The 27,092-nt window shown below is 42.8% G+C and overlaps 2 protein-coding genes across 2 annotated transcripts in view; both read right to left on the bottom strand.

Annotated features, from left to right (window-relative positions):
• The window catches only part of LOC141106900 (uncharacterized), a 153,657-nt gene that overhangs the window by 30,781 nt on the left and 95,784 nt on the right, over nt 1–27,092 (bottom strand). The window contains exons 20-29 of the mRNA XM_073597829.1: nt 4,967–5,061; nt 4,611–4,721; nt 4,399–4,522; nt 4,220–4,317; nt 3,924–4,086; nt 3,710–3,807; nt 3,414–3,576; nt 3,200–3,297; nt 2,970–3,111; nt 717–1,634 (exon numbers count right to left, since the gene is read on the bottom strand). Coding sequence (XP_073453930.1) covers nt 717–1,634; nt 2,970–3,111; nt 3,200–3,297; nt 3,414–3,576; nt 3,710–3,807; nt 3,924–4,086; nt 4,220–4,317; nt 4,399–4,522; nt 4,611–4,721; nt 4,967–5,061 — 2,010 coding nt within the window. The remainder of the gene's footprint in view (nt 1–716; nt 1,635–2,969; nt 3,112–3,199; nt 3,298–3,413; nt 3,577–3,709; nt 3,808–3,923; nt 4,087–4,219; nt 4,318–4,398; nt 4,523–4,610; nt 4,722–4,966; nt 5,062–27,092) is intronic.
• Nucleotides 13,735–25,851, bottom strand: LOC141105108 (uncharacterized). Its single transcript, XM_073594974.1, has 9 exons — nt 25,776–25,851; nt 24,289–24,396; nt 23,994–24,161; nt 23,784–23,907; nt 23,570–23,667; nt 23,284–23,443; nt 23,079–23,167; nt 22,822–22,960; nt 13,735–17,813 (listed from the first exon to the last, which is right to left on the bottom strand). Exons 1-9 carry the CDS (start codon nt 25,788–25,790, stop codon nt 16,906–16,908), a joined length of 1,809 nt encoding a protein of 602 aa, XP_073451075.1. The 5' UTR covers nt 25,791–25,851; the 3' UTR covers nt 13,735–16,905.

The following is a 27,092-nucleotide window of genomic DNA, read 5'->3' as shown; positions in this document are numbered from 1 at the left end:
AATCTCCGAAAGGTTGCCTATCCCTGGTCTAAGAATTATGGTCAATTGTAAAAAAAAAAGCGAGATTCAGAACAGAACCTTGTATAGAACTTTGTGGTTTTATTTTACAAAATAAGATTCATGATTATTACATAATAAATCAAAAGCTTGAATTTAAATATTTTCATAATTGAAAGTAAAAAATATATCCCATTTTACTCATCTGAATGGATCAAAAAATAAAAGTCCAGCTTCTAAAGCGAGCGATGATGTGCAGCAGATCTACGAAAAAAACGTTGTCTGTATTCTACCAAACTTGGCCATCCGTATAGTTTTAGTTTCGTTTTATGGAGATTCGCCCGCGCTCATTTCCATTTGTCATTTTTATAATATTTTTGTTCCGTGGACTAAACAGTTTCCCCTATCTAATGCTCAGCAGGCATATTTAATCTGATATTTATTTAGATTACCTTTCAGTTTAAAACAATTCCCGCACTCTGTTCACGAAATACCGTCCTTCCGATAGTGAATTCTCAGGTGTTTAACAAGGCTTCCATTTTGAGTAAAACGTTTCCCGCACTCTGAACACGAATAAGGTCGCTCGCCCGTGTGAACCCTCTGATGTATAAGAAGTTTTCCTTTCTCAGCGAAACATTTCTCGCACTCCGAACACGGAAAAGGACGCTCGCCCGTGTGACCTCTCTGGTGTAACTGGAGTTTTGCTTTTTCAATAAAGCTTTTCCCGCACTCTAAACACGAGAAAGGGCGCTCCTCCGTGTGAATTTTAAGGTGTCTCACAAGTATATTTTTCAGAACGAAACATTTCCCGCACTCCGAGCATGAAAAAGGACGCTCCCCCGTGTGAATTCTCTGGTGTATAAGAAGGTTGCCTTTCTCAGAAAAACATTTCCCGCAGTCTGAACATGAATAGGGACGCTCACCAGTGTGGCTCCTCATGTGTATCAGAAGTTTTCCTTTCTCGACGAACGTTTTCCCGCACTCCGAACAGGAGAAAGGACGCTCCCCAGTGTGAGTTTTCTGGTGTAGAATGAGCAAATTTTTCACCCCGTAACTTTTCCCGCACAAAGAACACGAATAAGGACGCTCGCCTGTGTGAATTCTCTGGTGTATGAGGAGGTTTCCTTTCTCAGCAAAACTTTTCCCGCACTTTGAACATGAATAGGGACGCTCACCTGTGTGGCTTTTATGGTGTCTAGCAAGCGCACTTTTCTGAGAGAAAGATTTCCCACACAAGGAACAGGAAAAAGGACGCACAACCTTGTGACTACTTAGGTTAAGAAGGTCTCCTGCTTGGGTGAAACCTTTCCCGGACTCTGAACATGAGAAAGGACCATCAGCAATGAGAACTCTTCCATGGCCTGAAGAAGATTCCCTGGGATGAGATGTATCTGTTGTATCTGTACTCTGAGGTCTTATATGGATATCTGAAGGAATGGTATGTGTAGTATCTGAAGATTCATCGGGATAAGATGGATCCATTGATGGTGGTAGATGGTGAGGTCTGTGATATATATTATGAGTACTGGAATCTACTCCTGGAGAAGATGGCGTGATGCCGTTATCTTCGGCATTGTGATCTGGAGATAAAATAGGATGTCCCTCTGAGATATTCCTATTAGGAGCATAGTTCCCATCTGTTGGAAAGAAGTTTTAAAATAAATATTAGAAGATTATAGAAGTAGTCATCATGTCTTCTATTCAATAGTCATATGTGTTGGGACAGAGCTTTGCTATGTGATTGAGTGCACAGATAGAATACATCCAAACCATACTGGGTGACGGAGTTTGTGCATTAATGATATTGGTCTGTCAGAATGGAGATGTGTATTCCTTGGGGCATGACAACATATGCTACTTACGACGGACCTTTCATCAGTATCTCCACCTCATTTGTTGGGAACGTTACGTTATATTGAGAGATGGAGTTGGACCTTTCATATGGTGTACAGTATCTCCTCCTCATTTGTTGGGAACAAGACATTATATTGAGGAATGGAGATGGACCTTTTCATATGATGTACAGTATCTCCTCCTCATTTGTTGGGAACATGACATTATATTGAGGAATGGAGATGGACCTTTCATATGGTGTACAGTATCTCCTCCTCCTTTGTTGAGAACATGAAGTTATATTGAGCAATGGAGATGGACCTTTCACATGGTGTACAGTATCTCCTCCTCCTTTGTTGGGAACATGACGTTATTTTGAGGAATGGGGATGGACCTTTCATATGGTGTACAGTATCTCCTCCTCATTTGTTGGGAACATGACGTTATACTGAGGAACGGAGATGGACCTTTCATATGGTGTACAGTATCTCCTAATTTCTTGGGAACATGACATTATATTGAGGAATGGAGATGGACCGTTCATATGGTGTACAGTATCTCCTCTTCATTTGTTGGGAACATGACATTACATTGAGGAATGGAGATGGACCTTTCATATGGTGTACAGTATCTCCTCCTCATTTGTTGAGAACACGACCTTAAATTGAGGAATGGGGATGGACCTTTCATATGGTGTACAGAATCTGTTCCTCGTTTGTTTGGAACCTGACGTTATATTGAGCAAAATTAGGGTTTAAGGAAAAAAGAGATGGACCTTTACATGCTGTACTTATCATATCCAGCTCATGTTGAAAAAAGCGGGTGGTGTCATAAGTTCTGGGGCAGTGATGTCACAATCTCTACTTTGTCCAATCAGAGAACACTTTGAATTTATTGAGAAAATACAAAGTCTTCTCTAAATAGTGCCCATGCCTAGAGCCCTGTCCAATAAGCAGCAGGGTAGCTGCTAGGCTAGGGCGCGAGCCTTTCCATCTTCCAAAAGTATCCCACAGGTACGACACATGGTTAATTTATCCAAGTTGGACCAATATCCATAAAAATATCCCTACCTGTCTCAGGCTTAACAATGTAAAAACACAAATGGGAAACGGTTTCAACATTTAGTGTGTATTACTTACTTGTGTCTATATATAGAGAAGATTCCTCCCGTTTACTTTCCATAATCATCTCCCCCTTCTCCATAGACTGCTGATCTCCACTCACCAACCTCTCTTCTTCTTCCTCTTTAACCTCAACTTTTATGGCTTTCAGTTCTTCACCCTAAACCCCAAAGATGATGGAATGCATTTTTAAAAAGAAACAGGAGATCACATAGAAGAATGTCCTCCCATAGCTTAGATGCATCTACCTGATGATGGTGAGGGATGGTGTGATCTTCCTGTGAGGAATCCCGGGAATACAGAGGACGTGGACATCTCTCTGGTGGGTTCCCATTACTGGACCCATCTGTAGGAAACACACACACTGACTGAATACATTGTTTCTATGTGTTTATCAGATGATGGGGGATCTAGGTGGACCCTCCGTACTGCTCTCTCCTTTACAATAAAGTCTCCTCTTACCCGGTGATGTGAGGGGCGGCTGATTCTCCAACATGACATGAAAAGATTTCTCATCTTTAACTGACACCATCATCTCACCCTCTTGCAAGGACTGAATGCCCCTCACATACGTCTCTTCTTCTTCTGCTTTAACCTCTACTTTTATATATATTAGATCTTCACTCTAAAAACAAAGAAAATGTCTGTCAAATATAAGGTTTAATAATGCGAGACCACAAAGGAAATATCTTGAAGGATCAACACTTTGTCTTGCATTGTTCAGTCCCTAAATACTCTAGATGCTCCATCCCACCAACCTGATAATGGTGTGCATAATTGTGATCTTCCAGTGTGGAATTTCGGGAATACAGGGGACAGGGACATCTCTCTGGTGGGTTTTCATTACTGGATCCATCTGTAGGAAACACACACACTGACTAAATACATTGTTTCTATGTGTTTATCAGATGATGGAGGATCTAGGTGGACCCTCCGTACTGCTCTCTCCTTCACAATAAAGTCTCCTCTTACCCGGTGATGTGAGGGGCGGCTGATTCTCCACCATGACGTGAAAAGATTTCTCATCTTTAACTGACATCATCATCTCACCCTCTTGCAAGGACTGAATGCCCCTCACATACGTCTCTTCTTCTTCTGCTTTAACCTCTACTTTTATATATATCAGATCTTCACTCTAAAACAAAGAAAATGTCTGTCAAATATAAGGTTTAATGATAAGAGACCACAAAGGAAATATCTTGAAGGATCAACACTTTGTCTTGCATTGTACAGTCCCTTTAATATTCTAGATGCTCCATCCCACCAACCTGATAATGGCATGCATAATTGTGATCTTCTAGTGTGGAATTTCGGGAATCCAGAGGACGGGGACATCTCTCTGGTGGGATCCCATTACTGGATCTATCTGTAAGAAACACACAGATGATGGGGGATCTAGGTGGACCCTCCGTACTGCTCTCTCCTTTACAATAAAGTCTCCTCTTACCCGGTGATGTGAGGGGCGGCTGATTCTCCATTATGAGGTCCTTGTAGAGATCCTTGTGTCCTTCTAAATACTCCCACTCCTCCATGGAGACATAGACAGTTACATCCTGACACCTTATAGGAACCTGACACACACAATGATACAGTCACCATCCAGACACATCCCTTGTCTGTTACTGGATAATGTCCCAGAATTCCCAGAATCCTCCTCACCTCTCCTGTCAGCAGGTCAAGAGCCCTTTTAGTAACATCTAGAATCTTCTTGGCACTGGTTACCTCTGTTGTTAGGCACTGTGATTGGTGATGTCCTGTGATGACCACTGCTAGATATTAATGGATCACCAGATATTTTTTTCACTATTTTAAAACCCTATATAAAAAGAGAGACACATTTATCACTACAGAGTTCACAGGATCCTCCTCACCTCTCCGGTCAGGTCTCTTTTATTAATAGAGATAAGAGTGATGTCATGTGACCTCCCATAATCCTCCTCACCTCTCCGGTCAGGTCTGGGTTTTATAAATAGAGATAAGAGTGATGTCATGTGACCTCCCAGAATCCTCCTCACCTCTCTGGTCAGCACGTAACTGATCTCCAGGATGAGGTTCAATACCCCATATGAGCAGTGCTCAAATCCCCACATCATGCATGAATCATAATCCCCTGAACATATACATAATAATATATCAAATATTAATATTATAATGCAAGGAATTTTCTAGTTTGTTTTTTTTTTGAAAGCCCATGGTGTGTGAACACACTCAAAAACTGCACCCGGTAGCAAAAAAATGTGCACACACATTAAAGAGTGAAACACAAAAACGTTCAGACGGGTGTACACAAGTCCTCTAAAATCAGAGGACCTTGCCCTGATCCCCTGGGGAGTTCAGACGGGGGCTGGGGTACTTACACTTGGTCCATCTGGCTGAAACCAGACGGACCCCATTCTCTGGAGTGTCTGCCGAAACAGACCCATCCAAGTACGAGGTGGGGCTCCCCCGAAGGGAGACCCCCATGACGGAGGGTGAACCAAGCCAGAAGGCCTGGTTAAATGGTTCTATATTTAGGATGTATCCGGTCTATAAACCAGAGGCTCTGGATGGACAGTTGGATAAATGGTTCTATATTTAGGATGTATCCGGTCTATAAACCAGAGGCTCTAGATGGACAGTTGGATAAATGGTTCTATATTTAGGATGTATCCGGTCTATAAACCAGAGGCTTTGGATGGACAGTTGGATAAATGGTTCTATATTTAGGATGTATCAGATCTATAAACCAGAGGCTTTGGAGGGACAGTTGGATAAATGGTTCTATATTTAGGATGTATCTGGTCTATAAACTAGAGGCTCTGGATGGACAGTTGGATAAATGGCTCTATATTTAGGATGTATCCGGTCTATAAACCAGAGGCTCTGGATGGACAGTTGGATAAATGGCTCTATATTTAGGATGTATCTGGTCTATAAACCAGAGGCTTTGGAGGGACAGTTGGATAAATGGTTCCATATTTAGGATGTATCTGGTCTATAAACCAGAGGCTTTGGAGGGGCAGTTCTATATTTAGGATTAGGAATGGGCTTGGGAGTGTTCGGGATCCCACCTGCCGGTTCGCAGCTGCACAGATCGGGAAATGACTCCCTGTGATTAACTGTGTGCAGTGTCGGCTTCCTGGCGAGATCGGGCAGGTGGGATCTCGAACACGCCCGAGCCCATTCCTATTTCGGATATATTCGGTCTATAAACCAGTGGCTGTTTGAAAGTTTATATAACTCAAAACATATATCTTTGTGTGTGAATCATCATCTGCTGGAGATAAAAGACATCACAGTGACTATGGAGGAAGAGGACGGACATGACGGGGGGTTACTGGGTGTAAATAGAAATTAAGATCTTATTACCTCCTCTACTGCCAGTTCCAGAAATGTCTCCTCTCAACTTCCTCCTAAACTCTCACCCGGAAGTTCCTTATTTATATGTGACATCACTTCCTGTCTGTGCGTTCCACTGACAACACGTAGAATCACCACCTTGTGGAGGATAAAAAATCTGAAGCCTACGTTATTTCTCAATTCTTTGATTGCTGCTTCCTGTTTATTGTTGTTATAATACCCAAATAAAAAACCCAAGCATAAAAATAAAACTAAAAAAAACGACAATAAGAATTTTGATAATTTAATTAAAAATAAATAAATAAATAAATTATATATATATATATATATATATACACACACACACACACACACAGTATCTCACAAATGTAAGTACACCCCTCACATTTTTGTAAATATTTTCTTCTATCTTTTCATGTGACAACACTGAAGAAATGACACTTTGCTACAATGTAAAGTAGTGAGTGTACAGCTTGTATAACAGTGTAAATTTTCTGTCCCCTCAAAATAACTCAACACACAGCCATTAATGTCTAAACCGCTGGCAACAAAAGTGAGTACACCCCTAAGTGAAAATGTCCAAATTGGGCCCAACGTCTCAATATTTTGTGTGGCCACCATTATTTTCCAGCACTGCCTTAACCCCCTTGGGCATGGAGGTCACCAGAGCTTCACAGGTTGCCACTGGAGTCCTCTTCCACTCCTCCATGACGACATCACAGAGCTGGTGGATGTTAGAGACCTTGTGCTCCTCCACCTTCCATTTGAGGATGTCCCACAGATTATCAATAGGGTTTAGGTCTGGAGACATGCTTGGCCAGTCCATCACCTTTACCCTCAGCTTCTTTAGCAAGGCAGTGGCCATCTTGGAGGTGTGTTTGGGGTCGTTATTATGCTGGAATACTGCCCTGCGCCCCAGTCTCTGAAGGGAGGGGATCATGCTCTGCTTCAGTATATCACAGTACATGTTGGCATTCATGGTTCCCTCAATGATCTGTAGCTCTCCAGTGCCGGCAGCACTCATGCAGCCCCAGACTATGACACCCCCACCACCATGCTTGACTGTAGACAAGACACTCTTGTCTTTGTACTCCTCTCCTGGTTGCCGCCACACACGCTTGTCACCATCTGAACCAAATAAGTTTATCTTGGTCTCATCAGAACCAAAGGACATGGTTTCAGTAATCGATGTCCTTAGTCTGCTTGTCTTCAGCAAACTGTTTGTGGGCTTTCTTGTGCATCATCTTTAGAAGAGGCTTCCTTCTGGGACGACAGACCAATTTGATGCAGTGTGCGGTTTATGGTCTGAGCACTGACACCCACCCCTTCAGCAAAGTGTAATTTCTTCAGTGTTGTCACATGAAAAGATAGAATAAAATATTAACAAAAATGTGAGGGGTGTACACACTTTTGTGAGATACTGTGTGTGTGTGTGTGTGTATATGTATATATATATATATATATATATATATATATATATATATATATATATATATACTGTATATGCACTGTATATGCACACATATGCTCTTGGTATTTTAGTGAAACCTGTCCCCTCTGGTCTGGGATTCTCTGGCTAGTTTTACCTCAGGGCTCAATAACCAGCATAGACTAGAGCCAGGTGAGGCATCAGATGACCACTTGGTAGTTAGAGGTCCTGTTACCTGACTTATTAGAAGCTACTAGGGACTAAGACGCAGAGTAGATAAGTGGACTCTGAGTTCCAGTATCACACCATGGTTTCTGCTGGTGAGAAGCTGAGTTCCAGGCTGGTTGGACAATGGCTGGAGAATCCCCCCCATCATTGCTGATCCTGTCTTCAGGGCTTCAGTATCCAGACAGACACCTTATCATGATCATCCTCAGGAGCCCCTGCAATTGGACATTGCTGCAACATTCATGTAGAACAGCGGTCTCCAAACGGTGTCCCTTTGCTTGCCTTTACAGTATCTGACCCTTAGGACACTACTCCATTCATTGACAGTAATGATGGGGCGGAATTCCTGTTGTTGACACCAACAATGGGGCACTATTCTACATAGTGGCACTATCAACAAGGCACAATTCCTCCCATTGGCACCAACAATAAGGGCACAATTCCTTCTATTGACACCATTGATGGGGCATAGTTCCTTTCATTGATACCAACAATGGGCTGTTTTTCCTCCCACTGGCACCAACAAAAGGGCAAAATTCCTCCAATTGACACCAACAATGGGGCAGAATTCCTTCCATTGACAGCAACTATAGGGCACTATCCCTCCAACTGACACCAACGATGGGTCACTATTCCTTCAACTGACTCCAAGAACAGGGAACTATTCCACTGACATCAACGATGGGGCACTAGTCCTCCCACTGTCCCCAAAAATAGGGCATTTTCTACTCCCACTAGCTCTAGTCTGGCCCTCCCTAAAGTGTGAAGGTCAGTAAACTGGCCCTTTGTTTAGAATATTTGGAGACCCCCGATCTAGCGGTGTCTTTATTGACCGCTTCCCACCGGCCACCATATGACGTCCTCGGGTTTAAGCGGTGATATCTGAATGATGCCTGCAGTCACAGACATCATTCAGATATCTTATTTTTCAGCCAGCGATTCCCTACACCATAAGAATGATCAAGTTCAGCTGCTTGACTGTTCTTACGAGCGGCGAAAGGGGACCTCTCCCCACCTCCCTCCGCTGCTTCGGCGAACCAGAGAAGGGATCTGCTGGTCCCGGATGCTCACCATAGAGATTTCTGGCAGACCAGATGGTCCCCAGAGTCTCTATGATCGTTCGGAGGCCGGGTGCGATGTTATGACATCACGCCTGGCCTCTGCATTAGAAAAAAACGGCGCCGCCTCGGCTGGGAAGCTGAGATTGTTTTTTTATTTTATTTCAGGCTTCCCAGCCTAGAGGTGAGATGTGGGGACTTATTGACCGCAGATCTCACTGTAAAGAGGACCTCTCATGCTTATTCCTATTACAAGGGATGTTTACATTCCTTGTAATAGGAATAAAAGTGATAAAAAAAAAATAATTTTTAAAAGTGTCAAACTAGAAAAATAAAAGCAAAATTAACAATAATTTTTTTTTTTTAAAGTGCTCCCGTCCCCGTGTGATCGCACGCAGAAGCGCATGCATACGTAAGTTGCGCCCACATATGTAAACGGTGTTCAAACCACACATGTGAGGTATTGTCGTGAACGTCAGAGCGAGAGCAATAATTCTAGCCCTAGACCTCCTGTGTAACTCAAAACTGGTAACCAGTAAAAAATTTTAAAGCGCCGCCTATGGGGATTTTGGCGCTATTCTACGAGCGTGTGCAATTTTGAATCGTGACATGTTGGCTATCCATTTACTCACCGTAACATCATCTTTCATATTATGCAAAAAAAAAATTGCGCTAACTTTGTCAGAATTGGGCTGGTAGGCAAGTGGTTAATGACTACATGTACCAAGGTACTGTGCATGAGCTCTTGTTAGACCATTTGATGACCTTTTTGTACACTGGAGGTATGTACTGTCAACCTAATTATCAAACTTACTCTTCTACTTAGTGAAGGTCATAGGTGTATAAGCATACCTCCCAGCTTTTTGAGATGGGAATGAGGGACACCTATCAGCAAAAGTATGCAGGTATAGGACACGCCCCTGGCCACGCCCCCTTAAAAGAGAATTGTACAAAAAAACAAGATTTGTTAAACCAAGTGTTTTTTTTTTTTGCATGAAGGTAAAAATCCTTCTGGGTGCAGCTCCCCCCCCCCCCAATACATACCTGAGCCCCCTCTTGATACATCGATGTGCATGAGAGCCTCGGTTGTCCTGGGATTCCTTCTCCTCATTGACTGCGACAGCAGCAGGAGCCATTGGCAATCACAGCCAGTGAGCCATTGACGAGAGAGCCTCATGGACGCATAGAGCAGGGCTCGGGAGCAAGCATGCACCAGTGCCCCCCCATAGCAAGCGGCTTGCTATTGGGGGAACTGATCAAGGGGGAGGAGCCACGAGTGCTGATGGGGGTACCCCGAGAAGAAGAGGATCGGGGGGCTGCTCTGTGCAAAACCATTACACAGAGCAAGTAAGCCGGACCTTTAATACCACTTATATTTGTATGCTGGTAGTAGTAGTAGTATGCTGCAGTAGTTCCAATGCTGCCAGTTATTTTGGTTAGATTTCTGGTTATTTTCCTAATTTTGTTCAAAGAGGTCCAGTCCTGGGTGGAGACATGGCCAACCTAATTATCAGACTCACTCTTCTACTTAGTGAAGGTCATAGGTGTAGAAGGCCTCATTCACACGGGCAACGTCAGTTTAGCTACGTTAAAAACGTATCAGTTCTTATCCGTTGCTTCATCCGTCTTCCGTTCCGTTAACATCTGTTAATTTGCCCATTTTTGCATCCACATAGCTCCCAACTGTCCCTGATTTGGTGGGACTGTCCCTGATTTTGAAGGATTGTCCCTGATTTCGAGGGACTGTTTGGAGTGACTGTTCCTGGTTTGGAGGGACTGTCCCTGATTTCGAGGGATTGTCCCTGATTTTGAGGAACTGTCCCTGATTTGGAGGGATTGCCCCTGATTTTGAGGGATTGTCCCTGATTTCGAGGGATTGCCCCTGATTTCGAGGGACTGTCCCTGATTTCGAGGGATTGCCCCTGATTTTGAGGGATTGTCCCTGATTTCGAGGGACTGCCCCTGATTTTGAGGGACTGTCCCTGATTTCGAGGGACTGTTTGGAGGGACTGTCCCTGATTTCGAGGGACTGTTCCTGATTTCGAGGGATTGTCCCTGATTTTGAGGGACTATCCCTGATTTTGAGGGATTGCCCCTGATTTTGAGGGATTGCCCCTGATTTTGAGGGATTGTCCCTGATTTTGAGGGATTGTCCCTGATTTTGAGGGACTGTCCCTGATTTCGAGGGACTGTCCCTGATCTTAATGGATTGTCCCTGATTTCGAGGGATTGTCATTCCCTGATTTTGAGGGACTGTCCCTGATTTGGAGGGATTGTCCCTGATTTTGAGGGTCTGTCCCTGATTTGGAGGGACTGTCCCTGATTTGGAGGGACTGTCCCTGATTTGGAGGGATTGTCCCTGATTTTGAGGGTCTGTCCCTGATTTTGAGGGACTGTCCCTGATTTGGAGCGATTGTCCTTGATTTTGAGGGATTGTCCCTGATTTCGAGGGACTGTCCCTGATTTGGAGCAATGTCCCTCTGTCCCTCTTTCCCCCTCATTTTGGTCTGATTTATATAGTATATAAAATGCACTTTTTATCTTTCAAAAAGTATTTTCCGGTGCTAAACCTTTCATCCAAATTCTAAATTGCTGCATTTGTAACTTTTAAAAGCCAATATAAAGGAATAGTAGTGGTAAAATAAGCCCTTGTGGATTTAATTAACCTTTTTTTTTGGTTAATTATCCTTTAAGGGGGTGTGGCAGGGGGCGTGTCCTATGCCTACATACGTTTGCTAGTAGGTGTCCCTCATTCCCATCTCAAAACGTTGGGAGGTATGCATCCGTTTCGATCCGTTCACAGCAGTTTCTGTGGCTTTGATGACATTACCCAGAAAGCATTGCTCCTCCCATGCTGCATTGCCGTTTTCAGTGAGTGACTTCTCCTTGCTGTGTCCTTCCTTGGTCCTTGTGTGTGCTATCTGCGTTGTGCAATGGATTCCAACAATTTTGGAGACAACGTGACATTGCTTGTCATATTAGTCTATATTTGGAGAAAGGAGAGCAGGAAAAAGCAGATTGTGACTAGGAGCGGCTCCTGGGAGACGTCTCTGGCCGTGGTTCTCCTTGGGGAAGTACTTCCAATTGTCTTCCTATTGTCCAACTACTGCCTGGGTCATAGATTGAGTTCACAGATAAACAAAAAAAAAATGATTTCTTCAAAACGGATCTTAACTGATCGAACGTTGATGGACATTGTCCGTTAACGTCAGTTAATATCCGTTTTCACGGATCTCGACGTAGCCTTGTACATTAAACAAAAATGCTTAAAATCGGAAGCAGATGGTAACGGATGGTCATCCATTTGCCCATAGGAATGCATTGTCGTCCGTTGACGGATGGAAGAAGATCTTCCGTTGATGGAAGACGAGAAGGTCTGGCTCGAAGCCTCCACTTTAATCCATCCAAAAGGTGTTCTATCGGGTAGACGCCAGTTTCTCCATCTCAAACTCGCTCATCCATGTTTTTTTGGACCTTCGCTTTGTGCACTGGTGCGCAGTCCTGTTGGAACAGGAAGGGGCCATCCCCAAACTGTTCACACAAAGTTGGGAGCATGAAATTGTCCAAAATGTCTTGGTATGCTGACGCCTTGAGAGTTCCCTTCACTGGAACTAAGGGGCCAAGCCCAACCCCTGAAAAACAACCCCACACCATAATCCCCCCTTCACCAAATGATTTGGACCAGTGCACAAAGTAAGATCCATAAAGACATGGATGAGCGAGCTTGGGGTGGAAGAACTTGACTGGTCTTCACAGAGTCCTGACCTCAATACTTTTGACAATATAGTATGTACTGTAAAAGCAAGGGTGGAGCTACCACCAATATGTGCTGCCATAGAGTCCATCAGGAAAGGAAAATTACGGTAAGTATTTGATAGGAAATTTTCAGTTTTCCTGACAGACTCCATAGCAGTGGCAGCTGGTGGTATATTTTTTTTAGGGGGGGTGGCGGTCGGGTCTCCCGCGCCCACCCCCCCCCCCGGTCGGTCCCCGCACTTACCCCATCTAGGTCGTTGGCTTCCTCGGGGCGTCGGGCATCTGCGTCTCTTCCTTCCTTGGCTTATTCCTGCTTCTTTCTTCTGCTAGCTGTGGCGTGACTTTCCCTGCATCTCCTCCCTCCTCGCTTCTCCTCTCGGCCAATCGGGTATCAGGACCAGCAATATTAATTTGCCATTGTCATACAACAGAGTGGGCTCAGGGCGCAGTGCTCTGCGCCCCGAGCCCACCCTTTTTTGAAGCCAATCAAAGCCTCAGGCTCTAATCATGAGCTTCTAAAAAAAATAAACCCCATTGGAATTCATGTGTCCAGCGCCCTGCATGTAAATTAGGGGCCGGACGCATGGATTAGGGGGCGGATCCCCTGCGCCTCGTATGGATGGGCTGCCGCTGCTCCATGGCAGCATACGTTTGGGAACTAACTAGCCTAAAAAAAAGGGTGGGATCCTTAAAAAAGGATGGTTTCCATCATAGCACCTAGCCAACAGAAACCTTATGGATAGATATTAACAGTATAAGGAAGCTAGCTACACCCCACAATGAGCCAGAACAGCCCTAATGGAAGACATCACCATGATGTCTACAAACATTCCTGGCCACCCTTTCACAGCGAGCCCGCAAAGTCTATACACTCCTGGTTGAATGCATGTCACCACTTCCGTAGGAACCAAGCCCTAAGCTCTATAAGCCTAATGGCTAGCTGGAATGACCCATCCAGCGATGGTAGGAAAAGTTCTCGTTTGAATGTTTTATTGAGAAGAAAAAAAAAGGGGGGGGGTAATACAAACATAGGTCCATACCTAGAGACAAATGGATTTAACAGTGGTAGCTATGCAATAGCACACTAAGAAAAAAAACAAAACCAAGAGAGCAAAGATGAATCTTAAAACATAGGTAGGAATGTCTTAAGTTGCACAGATAAAACAGAGGTCTAGGCGTAAATCGTGTGGTCCATACTTGAGCGTTTGTAGGGAACAGGACAAGATGTAGCAGAATGTAATAGGTGGGGGGAGGGGGGCTTCAGGCTGTAAGGCAGGGGTCTCCAAACTTTTCAAACAAAGGGCCACTTTATTGTCCCTCAGACTTTAGGAGGTCCGGATTGTGGTCGGCAGGGGTAGAAAATTTTACGTGCCCAGCATCAGTGAGAATAAATATGGCATCAGGGTTGGTGGTCAATAGGAGGTGGAGTATTCCCCCTATTAGTAGGAGGAATAGTATTTCATCATTGGTATCGGTGGAAGGAATAGTGCCCCATTGCTGGTATCAGTGGGAGGAATAGTGCCCCAAGGGCCAGATAAAGGCTAGCAAATTGCTCTATCTCCAAGTTACCGGGTTAAACCCTCGGGCCGCAGTTTGGAGACCCCTGCTGTAAGGCAAGAGAGGAGCCAGTGCTCATGGTATTTGAAGCTATACAAAAAGCACAAAAATGGAAAAAAAAGGTCGGGGGGGGATGGGTTTAACCCGTTAACTTCGAGATAGAGCATTTTATTTGTAAACAAGAGACCAGTAGGGGGACCCATTGGCCATCTCTCAACTAGGCGACGTGAGCGTCTATTGGCAAATAGCTAGCAGAAGAAAGGAGAAGGAATCAGGCAGAGAAGGAAAAGGAAGCTGAGAGAGAAGAGTAAAGGAGGGTGGAGAAGGAGAAGAAAGGTGGAGAGAAAAAAAAGGGTAAAAAAGGAGTGGGGAGAAGGAAAGCCCCAGGAACCACCAGAGGAGGCCTAAGATACACTATATTACCAAAAGTATTGGGACGACTGCCTTTACACACACATGAACTTTAATGGCATCCCAGTCTTAGTCCGTAGGGTTCAATATTGAGTTAGTCCACCCTTTGGAGCTATAACAGCTTCAGCTCTTCTGGGAAGGCTGTCCACAAGGTTTAGGAGTGTGTCTATGGGAATGTTTGACCATTCTTCCAGAAGTGCATTTGTGAGGTGAGGCACTGATGTTGGACAATAAGGCCTGGCTCGCAGTCTCTGCTCTAATTCATCCCAAAAGGTGTTCTATCGGGTTGAGGTCAGGACTCTCCAGGCCAGTCAAGTTCCTCCACCCAAAACTCGCTCATCCATGTCTTTATGGACCTTGCTTTGTTCACTGGTCCATGGATTAGAGAGTTTGGGGTGGAGGAACTTGACTGGCCTGCACAAAGTCCTGACCTCAACCCAATACAACACCTTTGGGATGATTTTGGTGGAGGGGGAATTATGGTGTGGGGTTGTTTTTCAGGGGTTGGGCTTGGCCCCTTAGTTCCAGTGAAGGGAACTCTTAAGGCGTCAGCACACCAAGACATTTTGGACAATTTCATTCTCCCAACTTTGTGGGAACAGTTTGGTGATGGCCCCTTCCTGTTCTAACATGACTGCGCACCAGTGCACAAAGCAAGGTCCATAAAGACGTGGATAAGCGAGTTTGGGGTGGAGGAACTTGACTGGCCTGCACAGACCTCAATCCGAAGAGTTGAAGCTGTTTTAGCTGCAAAGGTGTTCTATCAGGTTGAGGTCTGGACTCTGTGCAGGCCAGTCAAGTTCATCTACCCCAAACTCGCTCATCCATGTCCTTATGGACCTTGCTTTGTGCACTGGTCCAAATCATTTTGGTGGAGGGGGGATTATGGTGTGGGGTTGTTTTTCAGGGGTTGGGCTTGGCCCCTTAGTTCCAGTGAAGGGAATTCTTAAGGTGTCAGCATACCAAGACATTTTGGACAATTTCATTCTCCCAACTTTGTGGGAACGGTTTGGGGATGGCCCCTTCCTGTTCCAACATGACTGCCCACCAGTGCACAAAGCAAGGTCCATAAAGACATGAACGAGCGAGTTTGAGGTGGAGGAACTTGACTGGCCTACTCAGAGTCCTGACCTCAACCCTGTAGAACACCTATAGATGCCAATAAGCTCATGTGCGTGTAAAGGCAGGCGCCCCAATACTTTTGGCAATATAGTGTATCTCCATTCGGACTTTGTTCGGACATTCCGACAACAAAATCCTAGGATTTTTTTCGACGGATGTTGGCTCAAACTTGTCTTGCATACACACGGTCACACAAAGTTGTCGGAAAATCCGATCATTCTGAACGCGGTGACGTAAAACACGTACGTCGGGACTATAAACGGGGCAGTGGCCAATAGCTTTCATCTCTTTATTTATTCTGAGCATGCGTGGCACTTTGTCCGTCGGATTTGTGTACACACGATCGGAATTTCCAACAACGGATTTTGTTGTCGGAAAATTTTATATCCTGCTCTCAAACTTTGTGTGTCGGAAAATCCGATGGAAAATGTGTGATGGAGCCTACACACGGTCGGAATTTCCGACAACAAGGTCCTATCACACATTTTCCGTCGGAAAATCCGACCGTGTGTACGGGGCATTAGACTTAAAGGAGTTGCCAGTCATGGAAGCAATAGAGACTCATCAAAGTTAGGTGGCAGGTAGTTGGTCACTAAAGGTGTGATGGTAGGAAAACTTCAAACAAAATGGTCCTATGAGCTAGGAGGACAAAAAAGGAACGCAGCCTTTGGCTCAGCCTCAAGATTTAGAGGACTGGGGTCCTATGGGGTAGGAGCGAGGGAGGAACTACCCAAACGTATTCTGCCATGGAGTCTGTCAGGACATAAGGGTTTCTCTATGTCTCTTGCCTGGATGGACCTTCTAAATGAAACATTTTCCACACTTGGAACCTGAAGAAAATACATTGGCCGGTATACATTCCATGAATTGCTGGGAAACCTTTCCTGAACACTGAATATGAATAAAGATTCTCACTCGTGTGACTTATCTTAACAAGTTTTCATTTGTGAAGGAAACATTTCCCACGCTCTGATCTTGAAAAAGGAAGCTCACCCATGTGAATGATTGGTGTTCAAAAAAGGTCTTCTTTATGAATAAAGCATTTCCCACACTCTTAACATGAAAGGGGATGTTCATGATTGTGACTTGTGTCGTGTTTAAGAAGAGCATGTTTTTCACTAAAGGTTTTCCCGCACACTGAACACGAATAAGGTCGCGCCCCTGTGTGTGTTCTTTGATGTCTAGCAAGTGTAGTGCTCAGGATGAAAGATTTCCCACACACTGAACAAAAGTAAGGGCGCTCACCCGTGTGACTTCTTTGGTGGTTAACAAGGTCTCCCTTCGCAGTGAAGGAATACCCGCACTCTGAACATGAAAAAGGACGCTCACCTGTGTGAATTCTCTGGTGCCTGAGTAGGTTATTTTTTTCACCAAAACATCTCCCACACTCTGAGCATACATACGGACGCTCTCCCGTGTGAACTCTCTGGTGTCGAAGAAGGTTTTCTTTTAGACTAAAACATCTCCCACACTCTGAGCACGAGAAAGGACGCTCGCCCGTATGAGTTAAATTGTGTCTTAGAAGAAATCTTTCCTGATTGAACACTTTCCCGCACTCTGAGCATGAGAAAGAACGTTTAGCACTTTTACCCCTGTGAATTCTCTTGTGCATGAAAAGTTCTCCAAGTTCAGTGAAAGAATTCCCGCACACTGTACATGAAAATAAACTCTCTTCTGTGTGGCCTACAGAAGATTCCTGGGGATTGGAGAGATTTGTAGATCCGTCCGTACTCTGAGATTTTAGATGTATTTCTGGAGTCACAGAATGTGATTTATCAGAAGATTCCTTCGGATTAGAGGGGTCCATTGATTGCTTCAGATGGTCAGGTCTGTGATGTATATTATGAATAACGGAATGGACTACTGGAGAATATTGTGTGAGGACAATATCTTCTACATTATAACATGGAGATAAGATAAAAAGTCCCTCAGAGGTTTTAGAGTTCCGAACATCATGTCCATCTGTTGAAAGAAATGTTAAATATATATTACAGGTATTCTTCATATCATGTATGGTGTACAGTATCACCTCGTTTGTTGGAAACATGACGTTATGTTGAGGAATGGAGATGGACCTTTCATATGGTGTAAAGTGTCTCCTCCTCATTTGTTGGGAACATGATGTTATATTGAGGAATGGAGATGGACCTTTCATATGGTGTACAGTATCTCCTCCTCATTTGTTGGGAACATGACGTTATATTGAGGAATGGAGATGGACCTTTCATGATATGGTGTACAGTATCTCCGTTTTATTTGTTGGGAACATGACGTTATATTGAGGAATGGAGATGGACCTTTCATATGGTGTACAGTTTCTTCACTTCATTTGTTGGGAACATGACGTTATATTGAAGGATGAAGATGGACCTTTCATATGATGTACAGTATCTCCTCCTCATTTGTTGGGAACATGACGTTATATTGAGGAATGGAAATGGACCTTTCATATGGTGTACAGTATCTCTTCCTCATTTGTTGGGAACATGACGTTATATGGAGGAATGGAGATGGACCTTTCATATGGTGTACAGTATCTCTTCCTCATTTGTTGGGAACATGACGTTATATTGAGGAATGGAGATGGACCTTTCATATGGTGTACAGTATCTCCTCCTCATTTGTTGGGAACATGACGTTATATGGAGGAATGGAGATGGACCTTTCATATGGTGTACAGTATCTCTTCCTCATTTGTTGGGAACATGACGTTATATTGAGGAATGGAGATGGACCTTTCATATGGTGTACAGTATCTCCTCCTCATTTGTTGGGAACATGACGTTATATTGAGGAATGGAGATGGACCTTTCATATGGTGTACAGTATCTCTTCCTCATTTGTTGATAACATGACGTTATATTGAGGAATGATATACAATGTAGATCAGCATCTAACTGTGAATTTGTGCCAATATATACATCTATGAATATCAACTGTTGAGCCATCTCCAGGTATGAACTCAATCCTGCAAATCAACTCCCTTACTATAATAAAAATAGGACTCCTTACTATACATTTATGCTATCATATTCATTGCAGGATTTGCCTCTTGGCCTCAGTGGAGCCTCAAGCACCTAATCCACGCCCATATTCCTTTGGGCTTTCTTTTCTTTTTGAAGAGAACAATATGGGTATACTATATGTGGAGTAAAACCCACTCCTATTTATATACAGATCTACACTACCCCTAAGATACAGATGTTTGTTCCTATCGGAATCAGGAGCTTACTGGATAGACAGACCTTGTCATTGTCGCTGTTTTTAATTATCAACTCTATGGAATGTCAAGTCAGCCAATACAGTGTTTAATGTAAGTGTATTAGACATGTAAATCACACTATGAAATGTTTTATTTATGGATATTCACATGCTGATTATAATCTCCTCAACATATTTTCTCTAATATAGAACTACTTAAAGTGTACATCACCCCTGAGGAAGGAGTTTAATCGACTCCGAAACGCGTCGGGTGCAAAAGTGCTGTGTCAAAACACTGTACATATACTATTGTAACACTAATTGACCTACATTCCTAACAATAGATGTTATAGCCTTGTCATTTTTTATTGTGTTAATCTAATAAATCTTCTTTGTACTAAATATACCTTTTTTATGGTTTTTACATGTGCCTGAAAAGTCCATCTTTAGGGGACCCTCCTTGCTACTGTGTATTATATTGAGAAATGGAGATAGACCTTTCATATGGTGTACAATATCTCCTCCTCAATTGTTGGGAACATGACGTTATATTGAGGAATGGAGATGGACTTTTCATACGGTGTACAGTATCTCCTCCTCATTTGTTGGGAACATGACATTATATTGAGGAATGGAGATGGACCTTTCATATGGTGTACAGTATCTCCTCCTCATTGGTTGGGAACATGACGTTATATTGAGGAATGGAGATGGACCTTTCATATGGTGTACACTATCTCCTCCTCATTTGTTGGGAACATGATATTATATTGAGGAATGGAGATGGACCTTTCATATGGTGCGCAGTATGCTCTCCTCATTTGTTGGGAACATGACGTTATATTGAGGAATGGAGATGGACCTTTCATATGGTGTACAATATCTCCTTCTCATTTGTTGAGAACATGACATTATATTGAGGAATGGAGATGGACCTTTCATATGGTGTACAGTATCTCCTCCTCATTTGTTGGGAACATGACATTATATTGAGGAATGGAGATGGACCTTTCATATGGTGTACAGTATCTCCTCCTCATTTGTTGAGAACATGACATTATATTGAGGAAGGAGATGGACCTTTCATATGATGTACGACAAAGTGGTGGGTGCTTATATCTGCAGTGCAAACATCACTGCATAAATCACCCTTGGTTAGTCCACCAGTTAAAGGGGTTGTAAAGGTTCATTTTTTTTTTTTTTAAATAACACACATGTCATACTTACCTCCTCTGTGCAAGGGTTTTGCACAGAGTGGCCCCGATCCTCCTCTTCTGGCCCCGATCATCCCCCAGCGGCACTCCTGGCTCCTCCTCTTCTCGAGTGCCCCCACGGAGAAGCGCTTTCCCTGGGGGACACTCATGCAGGTGCGCTACGCAGTCCTGCTGCTGCGTCCATTGATACAGACAGCAGGATTTGTTCCCCCCCGACTCCCGCGTTGTTGGATTTGATTGACAGCAGCGGGAGCCAATGGCTATCAATCTATTCAATGAGGACCTGAGACAGCGGCTGGAGCTGCTGTGCTCGTTCCCCTCACTGGAAAGACCAGGTTCAGGTAAGTAAAACGGGGGGGGGGGGGCTGCTGCTGCACTAAGAGAAGGTTTTTCACCCTAATGCATAGAATGCATTAAGGTAAAAAAACTTGTGGGTTTACAACCTCTTTAATGACTGTGAGTTGTGCCATCATCTGATAGCTCATTTCTCAATGTACAGAGCAGATCCAAGCATCTCTATGCCTGGTGATCGCTATGATGACCAATGTGCTGTTCACATTGAGAATCATTCATTCATTCATTGGTTTCAGGTCAGCAGCAACAGATGTTCGAGTTAGTGGGACTTTCTTTAACGCTTTCACCACTCCCTACTCTCCTGTATATCTCACCCAAAAAATTAGCAAAAATAAGATCATATTGAGGCGTTTACTATCCAAAAAGGGATTATTTGTTTTTTTTTGTTTTTTTTATTCTTGCATTTTTATTTGATATTTTTTACAACGTATATTACAAAATAAAGGAAATAAGCTACTTTCAAAATTTGTGGTGCTTTTACCTTAAAACCCCTTCATGCCTAAGCCTATTTCTGACATTTGTTGCTTACAAAATCCGTATTTTTTGCTAGAAAGTTACTTAGAACCCCCAAACATTATATATATCTATATATAGATATATCTATATATAGATATATATATATATATCTATATATATATCTATATATAGATATATATATATATATCTATATATATATATATATTTTTTTTTTAGCAGAGACCCTAGAGAGTAAAATGGCGATCGTTGAAAATGTTTTATGTCACACGGTATTTGCACAGCGGTCTTTCAAATGCAAATTTCTGGGAAAAAATAAATTTTCATGTTTTCAAAAAAAAACAAAAAACAGTAAAGTTAGCCCAGTTTTTTTGTATAATGTGAAAAGTGATGTTACGCCGATTAAATAGATACCTAACATGTCATGCTTGGAAATTGCGCACACTCATGGAATGCCGACAAACTACGGTACTTAAAAAATCTCCATAGGCGACGTTTAAAATTTTCTACAGGTTACCAGTTTTGAGTTACAGAGGAGGTCTAGTGCTAGATTTATTGCTAGCCGATCGCTAAACGATCGCGGCAATACCTCACATGTGTGGTTTGAACACCGTTTTCATATGCGGGCGCGACTGACGTAGGCGTTTGCTTCTGCGCGCGAGCTCAGCGGGGCGGGGCGCTTTAAATTTTTTTTTTTTTACTTATTTATTTTACTTCTTATTTTATTTTTTTACACTGTCCTTTAAAAAAATTTTGGATCACTTTTATTCCTAAAAAAAAAGCATGACAGGACCTCTTTAATGTGAGATCTGAGATCAAAAAAGACCTCAGATCTCACATTAAAACTTCAAAGCAATAAAAAAAAAAAAAAAAAAAAAATTTTTTTTTAAAAAATTGTCCATTAAAGGCCGTTTGGGCAGAAGTGACGTTTGACGTCGTTCCCATCATCCAATGGTATGGAGTCGAGTGGGGGGCCATCAATCCCCCATACTCGACTTCCTGCCTATCAGAAGATAGGATCGGATCGTTTCTGCCGCTACCGACAGATCCGGTAAGTGGCGGAGACGACCAGGACGTGGCGGGAGGGGGGTGGACACCTCTCCCGCTGCCTATAAAAGTGATCTTGCGGCGAATCCGCCACGGAGACCACTTTTATCCTAAAGCGGAGCGCCCGCCGTTGAAGAAAATACCGGGCTTATGGCAGCTATCTGCTATCATAACAATGGTATGTATTGTCAAAGTACCGACGTATATCACGGAAGCGGGCAGTCCGGAAGTGGTTAATGTACTGAATGCACCATTACCAAGCTCCATGCTTTTACTCCTTCAATGCCAGCATGTTTCTTCATTTTCTACAACAAAAAATGTTGCAAAATAAGATCACACTGAGGTGTTTACTATCCAAAAAGGGGTCATTTGGGTTTCTTTTTGTATTTTTCCGGCATTTGTATTTGATATATTTTACAACGTATATTAAAAAGTAAAGGAAACAGGCTACTTTCAAAATTTGTGGTCCTTTTACCTTCATAAAAGTAAAAAAGTAAGAACCCAGTGGCTATCAAATACCACCCAATAAAGCTTTATCTGTCTCAAAAAAAAAAATGATAAAAAAATTAAGTTGGGCACAGTGTTGCTTGACGGCGTAATTGTCTGTCAAACTATTACGGTGCTGAGCTGACAACTGGACAATGGTCTGATAATGAAGGGGTATTAGGATGACTATTTACCTGTGCTGATTTCTAAAGAAGATTCCTCCTCTATAGGTGACTCCATCACCCCAACCTCCTCTGTAGGCTGAGGATTAGAACTCACATATGTCTCCTCTTCCTCTGTAACCTCAACTTTCACGTCTGCCAGTTCTTCATCCTAAATAAACAAAATGCTTGAAAATAACATCCTTAAATATCGGCACCAATAACAAAAAGAAGAAATAGAAGGTCATATTCAAAGTAGTTTGAAGTCCCGTTACATTCTATTCACCTACCTGATGATGGTGAGGGATGGTGTGACCTTCCTGTGTGGAATACAGAGGATGAGGACATCTCTCTGGTGGATTCCCATTACTGGATCCATCTGTAGGAAACACACACACTGACTGAATACATTGTTTCTATGTGTTTATCAGATGATGGGGGATCTAGGTGGACCCTCCGTACTGCTCTCTACTTTACAATAAAGTCTCCTCTTACCCGGTGATGTGAGAGTCTCCTGAATGTCCATCATGACATGAAAAGCTTCCTTGACTCTAACTGGCACTTTAACGGCACACTCTTCTGTGGACTGGTCGCCTCTCATATATTTCTCTTCTTCTGCTTTAACCTCAACTTTTATATCTATCAGATCGTCACCCTAAACCAAGGAAATGTTTGGCAAATATAAGGTTTAGTGATACTAGACCATAAATAAAATATTTTGTAGGGTTCAAACTGTCTTGCATTGTTGAGTCACGTTCATGTTCTAGATGCTCCAACCAACCTGATAACAGCGTGCATAGTTGTGATCTTCCTGTATGAAATCCGGGGAATACAGAGGACGGGGAGATCTCTCTGGTGGGTTCCCATTACTGGATCCATCTGTAGGAAACACACACACTGACTGAATACATTGTTTCTATGTGTTTATCAGATGATGGGGGATCTAGGTGGACCCTCCGTACTGCTCTCTCCTTTACAATAAAGTCTCCTCTTACCCGGTGATGTGAGGGGCGGCTGATTCTCCATCATGACTTCCTTGTAGAGATCCTTGTGTCCTTCTAAATACTCCCACTCCTCCATGGAGAAATAGACAGTGACATCCTGACACCTTATAGGAACCTGACACACACAATGATACAGTCACCATCCAGACACATCCCTTGTCTGTTACTGGATAATGTCCCAGAATTCCCGGCACCGCTCACCTCTCCTGTCAGCAGCTCGGTGATACTCTTGGTGACTTCTAGAATCTTCTGCTTGTATTTTACCTCTGGTTTCCGGAAATAAGGTGGAGGTACATTGCTCGGGGATGTCCCATGTTGATAGTTGTATGACAATCGCTCTACACAAGTCTTCTTTGCTATTTCATAATCCTTGAAAAGCAGACAGTAACAACTACTTCTATGTACACCCTCAGAATCCATCAAACCTTTGGTCTCATTTCAGTTTTATTAATAGACATAAAAGTGATGTCATGTGACCGCCCAGAATGCTCCTCACCTCTCCAGTTAGTAGGTAGATGATCTTCATGGTAAGATCTATTATCTTTGTGATACAGAGATCCTGATCCTCCTCCATCCTCATTTGATCCATACAGGATTCTTCTCTCTGTAGATCATTAACAAACTGAGAATTATATGGACTGTACTGAGGTGAATAATATCTGCAGACAGTTCCTCCATTTCATAAACATATCAGAAAGCTTGGCATACAGGCTTTAAGGCAATACTACATTTTGTAGAGAATTTTGCTTTTGTGTTTGCATTTATTGAGTTGGATAAATGGCTCTATATTTAGGATGTATCTGGTCTATAAACCAGAGGCTCTGGATGGACAGTTGAATAAATGGCTCTATATTTAGAGACTGGTATATAGACTGTATACATCCTAAATATAGAGCCATTTATCCAACAGTCCATCCAGAGCCTCTGATTTATAGACCAGATACATCCTAAATATAGAACCATTTATCCAACTGTCCATCCAGAGCCTCTGGTTTATAGACCGGATACATCCTAAATATAGAGCCATTTATCCAACAGTCCATCCAGAGCCTCTAGTTTATAGACCAGATACATCCCAAATATAGAGCCATTTATCCAACTGTCCATCCAGAGCCTCTGGTTTATAGACTGGATACATCCTAAATATAGAACCATTTATCCAACTGTCCGATACATCCTAAATATAGAACCATTTATCCAACTGTCCATCCAGAGCCTCTGGTTTATAGACCAGATGCATCCTAAATATAGAATCATGTATCCAACTGTCTATCCAGAGCCTCTGGTTTATAGACCAGATACATCCTAAATATAGAATCATGTATCCAACTGTCTATCCAGAGCCTCTGGTTTATAGACCGGATACAGCCTAAATATAGAGCCATTTATCCAACTGTCCATCCAGAGCCTCTGGTTTATAGACCGGATACATCCTAAATATAGAGCTATTTATCCAACTGTCCATCCAGAGCCTCTGGTTTATAGACCAGATGCATCCTAAATATAGAATCATGTATCCAACTGTCTATCCAGAGCCTCTGGTTTATAGACCAGATACATCCTAAATATAGAATCATGTATCCAACTGTCTATCCAGAGCCTCTGGTTTATAGACTGTATACATCCTAAATATAGAACCATTTATCCAACTGTCCATCCAGAGCCTCTGGTTTATAGACCGGATACATCCTAAATATAGAGCTATTTATCCAACTGTCCATCCAGAGCCTCTGGTTTATAGACCAGATACATCCTAAATATAGAACCATTTATCCAACTCAATACATGCAAAAAAAAATGCAAAATTGAGATGTATCTGATCTAATAACCAGTGGATATTGATAGTTTATAAAACTTGAAATATATGTGTCTGTGTGTATCAGCATCTGCTGGAGATAAAAGACGTCACATTGACTATGGAGGAAGAGGACGGACATGACGGAGGGTTATTGGGTGTAGATACAAAAAAAAATATCTTATTACCTCCTCTGTTACCATTTCCACCAATGTCTCCTTTCTACTTCCTACTAACCTTTCACCCAGGAATTCCTATTTATATGTGACATCACTTCCGGTTTGTACCTTACATCACTTCCTGTCTGTGCGTTCCACTGACGTGGATGCGTAGAATCACCTCCTTGTGGAGAATATAAAATCTGCAGCCTACATTGTTTTTCAATTCTTTGACAGCTGCCCCTTGGTTCATTCACTATCTTTATGGAATATATAATACCCAAGTTTAAACCCAAACCATAAAAAAAAATAATATAAATAATTTGATTTTTTGATTTTTTATTTACATTTTTTTTGTTAAATTAAAATGATTATTACAATGTATAATGTATTTCCCTATACAATATTTTATTTCCAATAAGTTCTTTTTGTTGGCTTCTCCCAATGTCAGCATTCTACAAGTCATCTATATATCTCAACCCTACAAGGCATTCCACAGGCTTATTCCTTTCCATTCAGTCCCCCGCAGTGTAGACTTAGAACTCTAGGATGAGATGATTTGGCCAGTTTGACCAGTGCCAACAAATGACAGCTTCCTGCCACCGGCCTGCTTGTTTCAAATTGTAAGCAAGCTGGCGTCCTGGGTGATGTCATTGACCACATATGACTAAGTGTAACCAATGAAGTCAGCCAGCATTCCTGGCCGGTTTGTTGACATTTAGCAGCTAGCAAGGGAATAGTCATTTATGACAGGAAAGATGGCAGAAAGGATCGTAGTGACAAGGGTGTCACTCATCATGGTGAAGACGACTCGCTAAAGTTCAAACCGAGCATCAGAATGGGGAAGAAAGGGGATTTAAGTGACTTTGAACGTGGCATGGTTGTTGGTGCCAGACGGGCTGGTCTGCATATTTCTGGGATTTTCACACACAACCATCTCTCGGGTTTACAGAGAATGGTGGGAAAAAGAGAAAATATCCAATGAGTGGCGGTTGTGTGGAGGAAAATGCCTTGTTGATGTCAGAGGAGAATGGGCAGACTGGTTTGAGATGAGAGAAAGACAACAGTAACTCAAATAACCACTCGTTACACCCAAGGTGTGCAGAATACCATCTCTGAATGCACAACACATCAAACTTTGAAGCAGATGGACTACAGCAGCAGAAGACCACACCGGGTGTCACTCCTGTCAGCTAAGAACAAGAAACTGAGGCTACAATTCGCACAGGATCACCAAAATTGGACAATAGAAGATTGGAAAAACGTTGCCTGGTCTGATGAGTCTCTATTTCAGCTGCGACATTCAGATGGTGGGGTCAGAATTTGGCGTAAACAACATGAAACCAT

The sequence above is a fragment of the Aquarana catesbeiana genome, linkage group LG08 (genome assembly GCF_042186555.1).
Source record: "Aquarana catesbeiana isolate 2022-GZ linkage group LG08, ASM4218655v1, whole genome shotgun sequence".
NCBI classification, from domain to species: Eukaryota; Metazoa; Chordata; class Amphibia; order Anura; family Ranidae; genus Aquarana; species Aquarana catesbeiana.
The sequence above is the reverse complement of the archived record's forward strand: the minus strand, read 5'-3'. Positions and strand labels throughout refer to the sequence as shown.